This window comes from Gracilinanus agilis, chromosome 2, assembly GCF_016433145.1.
Source record: "Gracilinanus agilis isolate LMUSP501 chromosome 2, AgileGrace, whole genome shotgun sequence".
In the NCBI taxonomy this organism is placed as follows: domain Eukaryota; kingdom Metazoa; phylum Chordata; class Mammalia; order Didelphimorphia; family Didelphidae; genus Gracilinanus; species Gracilinanus agilis.
In genome coordinates, this window is record NC_058131.1 from 309982910 (window position 1) to 309991598 (window position 8689).

Here is an 8689-nt window from a genome sequence, read left to right on the forward strand (position 1 = left end):
CCATCTCCGCGGAGGGTAGAGGCGGAGGCGGAGGCGGAGGTAGCAACATCTGCACCTCCAACGCAGAGGCTTCCCCGCCCCTCTTCAGCCCCCTGGCCCCGGAGGGCTCCCTGCCCCGAAGCTGCGGGGCAGCCAATCAGTGGTCGCTTCCGCGAAGACTGACGCACAGGCGGAGCAATCACCAAAGCTTAGCTTTTGCGAAAGGCGGAGCCTGCAAAGCGAGGAAAGAGCTTCCTACTAGAGCGCCCTGCCGCCACACCCACTGAGCATGCGCAGGGCCATTGGATAGTGGGAGGACGGATCTGGGTGTCCGTCCCTCACTTCTGACGGAGGAGGGGTTCGGGTGGGCTGGATTGTTGTAAGAAAGATCTTTCATAGCAGATTAGTTTGCACCCTTGTGAAATCGCTCTCCATGCACATTGTTGGCAATCATTCGTATTACGGACGCTGAAGGCCTGGGAATATGATCCTCTACCTATGTCACCTACGGGTGACAACACTTCTGAGCGGTACATGTGGTTTTCGGAGAACTAAGTTGGAGTTTTTCCTCTGATTCTAACGCGCTTTGAGATCTTGGCCAAATTATTTCCCCTCCTTAGGCCTCAGCTTCTTTATCCACAAAATTTATGTCAGATCAAACAGGTAGTTAGTAAGCGCCTACTATGGCTATTCTAGGGAATACCAGTACAAAGAATGAATGACTTCTTTCTCAAAAGGAATTCTACCTTCTAATGTGGACGACAAACATAAAAAAAATGCACCTTAAATATAAAGTTAATACATACCTGTATGAAATAGTGAAATACAAGATATCATGAGAAGGGAGAAACGAGGGGAGGATTCTGGAAGCCTGAAAAAAGATTTTTCATACGTTTTCTCATTTGTCTTACAAAAACCTTATGTAGTTGGTACTAGGGATATTATGTCCATATTACAGCTGAGGAAATTGAGATTCAGATAAAAAGAGTCACTTATACATAATCTCAGCAAGGGCTTGGCACAATCTGAACCCAAGTCTTCTTCTTCACAATAGCTCCCATCTTTATTACATCTTAAAGTTTTATTTAGGCACAATTTCCCTTACAAGACAAGCAAGATCAAGATAATCCCATTATAGAAATTTAAGAAACTGAGGCTCAAAAGAGCGGAATTGCTTTTTCCAAGGTCACTGGGCAAAAAAAAAATGTCTCGGATGGGAACCCTCTTCAAGGCCATTCTCTGACATTCTGAGAGATCCTTTCACACTGGACACATCAGGACTCTTTTCACTACGCCACGCCCGGTCCCACTTTCCTCTAGTCTTCAGGACTGGGAGCTAAGGAATTCGCAGTCTAGCAATGTGCATCTCTCCCCTCCCCTTCCCCCCTCCCCGTCGGCCAGAGCTAAGCCTGGGTGGGGCGGAGGAGACATGTGACCTGCCCGGCCCCCAGCAGCGCCTCCCACCCCTGACTTGTAGGGCGGGAGAGCCCCGGACTGAGACCGATTATCAGACCGTAGGACTAAAGCCGCGGGACCCTGGCGGGGCCAGGGCTCTGCCAGGTGTGGGAAGGATGGATGTCTTGGTCCTATTCTCTTGACTCCACTGAGTGAAGACGAGAAGCGCAAAAAATAAAAAAAAAAAAAAAAAGGAAAAGCGGAGAGCCTTGGGCCTTGGCTAGGATGGACAAGGGGTCCAGCAGGAGATGAGCTCAGCGTGGGGCAGTCCTGGATGCCACACTGAACTAGTCTTGGCTCCTCTAACCCCGGGCCCCCGCGAGCCAGGCACCTACATGGAAAGACGAGAGGAACGATGAAGAAGAGTTCTACTCGGACCACGTCCGAGGGCGGCGGCCGGTGCCTTTGGTTCTCTACCTCTCCAAGCGCCTGAGCGGAAAAGACTGTGTCCAGCGCTGGCTCTTGGCATTCGAGGAGCCGCGACAACAACGAGGAGGACGAGCAGCAATTGGTCCCCCCCCGCAGGTATGGCGAAAGAAGAGTGTAAAGCGCTCCTAGACGCTTTGAACCGGGTGACAGCCTGCTACCGGCACATGGTCCTTAGCGTGGGCGGCACCGCGGACTCGCAGAACCTACGCGAGGAACTGAAGCAGACGCGACAGAAAGCGCACGAGTTGGCAGTGGCCAACAGGAACAAGCTCACCGCGGCCCTGAAGGACAAGGACGTCAGCAAGGAGGACAAGGCAGAGTACGAGCGCCTCTGGGTGATTTTCTCTACATGCCTGGAGATCCTGGAGACCGACATGAAGCGGGCCCTAGAGCTAGGGCTGGAGTTCCCCCTGAACATGCCCAAGAAGCACCTCATCCAGACTGGCATGTCCGGAGGCACTACGGGCGTGGCTGCGCGAGCCATGAGTGTCCAGAACATAAAGTACGAGGCCGAGCGCAACATCGATGAAGTAGATCTGAAGGACCTGGAGCAGGAGATCCACAAGGTGGGAGAGATGATGTACGAGATGGAGATGAAAGTGAACGTGCCTCAGTGGACCGTGGAGGCCAAGCAGGATCCCGGCGCAGAGCTCAAATCCACCACCAGTGCAGGAGCTTCCTCTGGGGGGTTCGTCTCCGTAGAAGAACGAAAAAGCGTTTGTGACATTAGCAAACTTCTGGCTGCGATTGTTTTCAGTGCTGTGCTCATCATAGCTGTTATCTTGGCCGTGTGCGTGGTGAAATTGTCCTAATGGGAATGGGGGCTTAATCACAGACTGACTAACTTACTGACGGACACTTCCCCCTCTTCCCCAGGTCCCCTCAAAACTATTCCTTTGAAAGACCAAAGTGGTTGGGTTTTTGTGTGTTTTGATGGAAGGGATGTGGATGTCTTTTACAGTGAATCTGTGTGGCTTTTTAAAAATATACTTCAGACTCTACAAAGCAATATTTACTTTTTCTGGACCTGGAAGAGTTAATTTTGCACAAACTGTCTGGGTATTATCGCTGATGGCTAGAAGAGATTTATCTGCTATTAATAGAAGATCTATCACAACGACCCCAAATTACCTCTCTTTAATAGGTTATTATGTGCTGCTGGTTCATGTTTACAAAGTGTCTGGATTCAACACTTATATGGTGTCTAATTTGGGGGGAAATACAATGGGTCGTTTTGTAAAGCGCTTCCTTTTCCTTTTTTGTCTGAAAGGAATAGTAAATAGCAAATAAACATTTTTATCTTAATCCTTGCAGGCCCAAGTTTAGGAGAATATGCAAATAGTGAACCACAGTAAATGGTGCCTGATTGATTGTACTCTTTAGCCTGGTTTCTCTTTAGTCACCAAAAAAAAAAAGCCAAACCAGATCAGTAAAAAAAGTTATTGTCCCATAGTCTCACAAGATTGTCCTCCCTTAAACTACAAATATCCTATTTCAGTGCCCTTTAATGCAGATTGGTGAAACTGCACATAAATATTTAAGATTTTTTTAAAAACCTGTTTCATTCAGTAAGAAGAAAATGGAAAGTCATTTTAATAGATTTTGGTGGTGAACAAAACATAATTAAAATTGACACTTTCTCCTTTACTCTAGTTTGTCTTTGTTCCATAGCTAGACTAGAGTTGCTGTCCACACTAGGTGGGGGGAAGGGGAAATCCTTTTCTAAATCCTAATCCTATAATCCTTAACAGCAAAATGCCTAGTGAGACCAGTAATATTTTAACTTGCTAAAGGGGATGTCAGGGACTGCTCTAATTTAATGGAAACTGCAGAAAATGAAGGTACATTTTATGTCCACAGTGTCCAATCAGAACCTTAACAGGCAAGAATTCAAATTACATCACTGTTGAGAGGAGTCATAAGGATATCACTAATCTAGAGGAATAGTGAGTTCGTAAATTATTAGATTCACCAGTTCAGATACTGTTAGATGCAAGTTTTCATTTTTTGAAATTTTAGTATTTTTTTTATTTGGTAGACAAACCTCAAATGTAATTCGATTTTAAAATCTCAAATTCTTAACAAAAACAATATGGGATATAAATATATCCAAATAAATACACCAAATGCATAATTTATACTTCTCTCCTTTTGCATGAAAACTTTACCTATTACTCATGCTATACATACTAATGTACCCACTGCACAATAAGCAGTTCCAGGTAATAAATATATAATAATCAATACATATGGGATATATATATATATGTGTGTGTGGAATGCCTAGCACTAGGTTCATGGTACAGGAGGGAGTGCTATTTCTATGCAAGGTAGGTGCTATTATCCCCATTTTGCAGCTGAGGAAATTGAGGCAAACAAATTAAGTGACTTGCCCAAGATCACACAGTAAGTGCTCAAGATCATATTTGAACTCAGGTCTTCCTGACTCCAGACACAACACTCCAGCCACTGCACCATCAGCTATTTCACAATAACATATTAAGATTTGCAAAGTGCTTTACATGTGTTATCTCATTTGATCCACACAATGACCCTGAGAGGTAGGTGCTATTAGCCACCCCATTTTATAAGCATAGAAAGGTACAGCTAGCAAATGTATGGGGCTGGATTTGAACACCTGTCTTCCTGATTCCAAATCCAGTGCTCTATGTACTCCACCCCCTAGCTGTTTCTGGTATTGTGCATTTAATTGAATTTTTTTTCTTTAATTGAGTTTTCCCCCCAAAAGATCTAAAAGTATCTTATCTTTAGAAAGTTAGGGTCAAGTGAGTTAAGCATCTACACTTCTAAATTAGTTGAGAAACCTATGAAAATGCAATTTGCCTTACATTTTAAATTTGCATAACTTGCTGCCTTTTCTTAACTTAGAACAAATTTTGTTCCACTTTGAAAACCATTTTATATAAAGGGTATTTAAGTTCTCTCTAAAGAGGTCACAATACGTAGTTGATTTGCTGAGAAATTAATGTGAAGCAAAAATGTAGAAAAATAGGTCTTATTTAGGGGTTCTGTTTCAAAAATGGTCTCAACTCTTTTTTCATGCCAAGCACTAGAACCTTCCCGGATCTACTCTGTATGAAACCCTAAGGAATTTCAGTGATGTACAAGCTATGACATAAGAAAATATCTTAACTCCTCAAGGAGGAGAAAAACAGCTGTGCCTCTCAGAGGTTTCATTAGCGTGGGCATAGAAGTTGATAGCTCTTTTGGTGCAAGGCTGGAAACAGATACCCTGCATTGATTGCTGCTCCAGGTCCCCTGGGGCCTCCTATAGCCTTAGGGAAGATAGGCAGGAGGTAATTTGAGAAAGTAGCTGGTAAACAGTGGAAAGCCTCTGAAAAGAGCTTCTGATGTCTCCTGTTGTGTTTTTTTTTAACCCTTGCTTCATAACTCTATCTTCTTGTTCCATCTCACTTCAAGTTATCCTTCTCACTTCCTCTCTAAGACAGCTGGGTGAATGATAATTTATTCAAAGTCTTAAGCCAAATAGAGATTTTGAGAGCTAATATAAACAGTATTTCTAATCTGCCACAGATTAAATGGTCATTCCACAACTACATAACCAAGATGCCAAGTGTTATCCTTAGAAAAGGTGAGCAATTTTACTAATATTCCTAGCAACCAAAAAATTCTATTGCTTTGATACAGCACTTTAAAAATTTTAATTCTATCTTACTTTCAATTTTTAATTTTCTCCTTTCCACCTCCTCTCCCTTACCCATTGAGAAGACAAGAAAAACAAAATCCATTACAAATATGTAAAGTCAAGCAAAACCAGTTCTCACATCAGACATGGGAAAAGGAAGAAAGGGAAAAAGAAAGAATGCTTAAAAACTGCACTTTGCACCCATCAACTCTTAATCTCAAGGTAGATAGTATGTTACATTATTTGGAATTATGGTTAGAGCTCCCAGGTCTTTCAAAATTGTTTATCTTTACAATATTGCTCTGATTTCGCTCACTTCACTTTGCATCAGTTCATAAAAATAACAGGTGCTTCAACAGTCTCATTCTTCTTTCTCATGTTAGAGGAAACTCCGGCTTTTCAGTTCAATTTTTTAAAGATATCCTATGTCGTTTCATACAAAATCAAAGGACCTTTCTAATTTCTCTGCTTATGCTATAGTGCTTTCAGTTGGATATTCTGGTTAATTTACAATGACTTTCCAAAGTCTATAAATCATAACTCCACAGCTTTTGCTATGCCTTCTTCATTTAGTAACTTAAATAAATTGATCAATGATTTTTATTAGTTGTTGCCATCTCTTTGGATAAAGATTTAGTTATATCCCTTCTCCTTAAATAAATTTATATTCCATATTGTGACCGAAATCAGAAGGAAGCCTTGATCAAAGTATGATAATCACATGGGATAAATGTCTCTAAAAAGACCACTAAAATGGTTGCAGAAAAACTCTGAAATTCTAACATACATTTTTATGTCTTTGTTAGTGCCTATAAGTATTTTAGCCTACTTTTGTTGAAAGCAATGTTAAGAATATAAGATCCTCTATTATGCTTTGAAATTTTACTGTCACCAAAAAAAAGTATCAAGTAAATAGAACTTTCTACATCATAAGCTATTCTTTTCTAACAAGTCAAATAATGTAACTATAGTTTTATTTTTATGTGAATAAAGAAAATAACTCTAACACATCCCTGACCAGGTTAAGTTGGCCAAAAATCATTAATTTTCCTTTTTAAAAAATCAATTGATTATAACTACATTCATGAAGCTACAATTTAGCAATCTTTAATTTTTTAAATTCAATTTTATTTTCAAATTTTCATTCTCTTCCTCCTTCTTCTCTCTTCCCCACCTATTGAGAATGTAAGAAAAGCATGTAGAGGTAAGCAAAACAAATTCCTATATTAGTAATATCCAAAATGTTCCATGACATTCATATATCATAACTTGTTCAACCATTCTCTAATTGATGGGCACCCTACCACTCAGTTGCCTTGATTTAGTGATACAATAAAATATAAATTCTAAAAATGTTTTCAATAGGTTAGCTAAGGTATTCACTTAAACCAGTGATTCCCAAAGTACTGCCACCTGGTGGGTGCTGCAGCCATCCAGGGAGGTGGTGATGGCCACAGGTGCATTTATCTTTCCTATTAGTTGCTATTAAAATTTTAAAAAATTAATTTCCAGGGGGCTAAGTAATATTTTTTCTGGAAAGGGGGCGGTAGGCCAAAAAAGTTTGGGAACCACTGACTTAAACCAAAGTCAAAGCTTGTTTAACCAACTTTCCCAACCTAAATATCATATTCAAGAAAATGCTCTTGCTTCAATAGTTATTGCTTTATACATCCAATCACATTTCACTAGCCAGTGAATAATTGATTCAAAAAGAATTTTTCCACCTAAATTTGTCAATTGAGTAAATAATAATTTTCTCTGTTATTAAAAAAAAGAACAAATGTTCACAAAATACTTGATATAAGAAGTTTCTTTTAGGATGAAAATCTAAAATTTAATTTTAAATTCTGAAGTATGGCAATATCTTTTCAAGGGGAACACCTCACCAATTCCTTTGCTCTAGGAAGATATATTTTTATTAGTGGGAAGGGGAAAAATTTTTGTAAATAAAATTACTTTTAAACTCTATGATTTATGACACCATGGTACTTCCTAAGCAAGTATAAAATGTGCTATAATTAAACATATAATGTCTAATGCTGACCTAATGAAGAATTCTGGCTGAAGAAACACTAAAAATACTAGAGTACTGCATATTTTAATCTCAACATGCACACAATTTTCTAACCATCAAGGCTTCTTTCCAACAATATTTATTTCATCCATAATGCTTTTTATTAGTTTGTTGTTGTTGTTGAGTCATTTTAATTGTGTTGAACTTTTTGTGATCCTGTATGGAGTTTTCTTGGCAGAGATACTAGAGTATTTTCCATTTCCTTTTCCAGCTCGTTTTGCAGATGAGGAAACTGAGGCATATAGTAAAAAAAAAAAGCCTTTAAAATTACAATTGTATAAGAGAATATTGTACTCTAGAGGCATTAGTTTGGAAGACTCGAATTCTAGTCCTAACTTGCTGTGATTATAAAATCATAGATTTAGAGTCAGAAAGGCCCTTAGAGCTCAACTTGTCTGCCACTGATCCTTAATACCCTACACTTACATTTTAGAGCTGAAGAAAGGTTCATTCAGTAGCCCAAATCACAGGTAGTAAGTGTCAGAACTAAAATTCATACCCTTTACTCCAAATCCAGCATGACTTCTACTATTGGATGCTTAGTCTTTACTTCTCTGGCCTTCTGTTTCCTCATCTATAATCTGTATTTCTAAGGTCCATCATAGAGAAAAAAAAAAAATAAAGAAACCTAGGAACAGAATGCATGTGTCTAAAAAAAATGCTTTTTGGTACATTTCCTCCCACTTGCAGTTATAATACCATTAGAATTCTTCTCAATATATACTATTTGAGAAACAGTTAACTTTTTAGTAATCCGCAAAGTTTAAATTTAAGTTCACTGACCTATGGTTTTAGTCTAACTTAAAATGCTGCGTTTGTGGATTTAAAATCAATTTCATATATCACAAATCTTACTTGATAGAATATAGATTTGAATTCTAGAGAAGTCAAAGTTTAAGGCTAAGAAAATGTAGTATTTGTTATTTTCTAAAGTCAATTTTTTTAACAACTAGATTCTGAGAAGACATGAATATTAAACTCTACAATGCTGTACCAGTTTTGAGAAAATCTTATGATATAAATTTACTCTGTATAGAGCTGTAATCACATTAGCTTGCCAAATACTATAAGCTGTAAGTACAGCA

General features: G+C 39.3%; 1 protein-coding gene across 1 annotated transcript; it reads left to right on the plus strand.

Annotated features, from left to right (window-relative positions):
* Nucleotides 1-1246: 1246 nt before the first annotated feature.
* Nucleotides 1247-2675, plus strand: LOC123235329 (regulator of G protein signaling 9 binding protein). Its single transcript, XM_044661444.1, has one exon. The coding sequence runs from the start codon at nt 1962-1964 to the stop codon at nt 2673-2675; it is 714 nt and encodes a 237-aa protein (XP_044517379.1). The 5' UTR covers nt 1247-1961.
* Nucleotides 2676-8689: the final 6014 nt, after the last annotated feature.

Bases quoted from the DNA above. Each gene is read 5' to 3' on its own strand.
- LOC123235329 (XM_044661444.1), top strand. From the start codon at position 1,962: ATGGCGAAAGAAGAGTGTAAAGCGCTCCTAGACGCTTTGAACCGGGTG.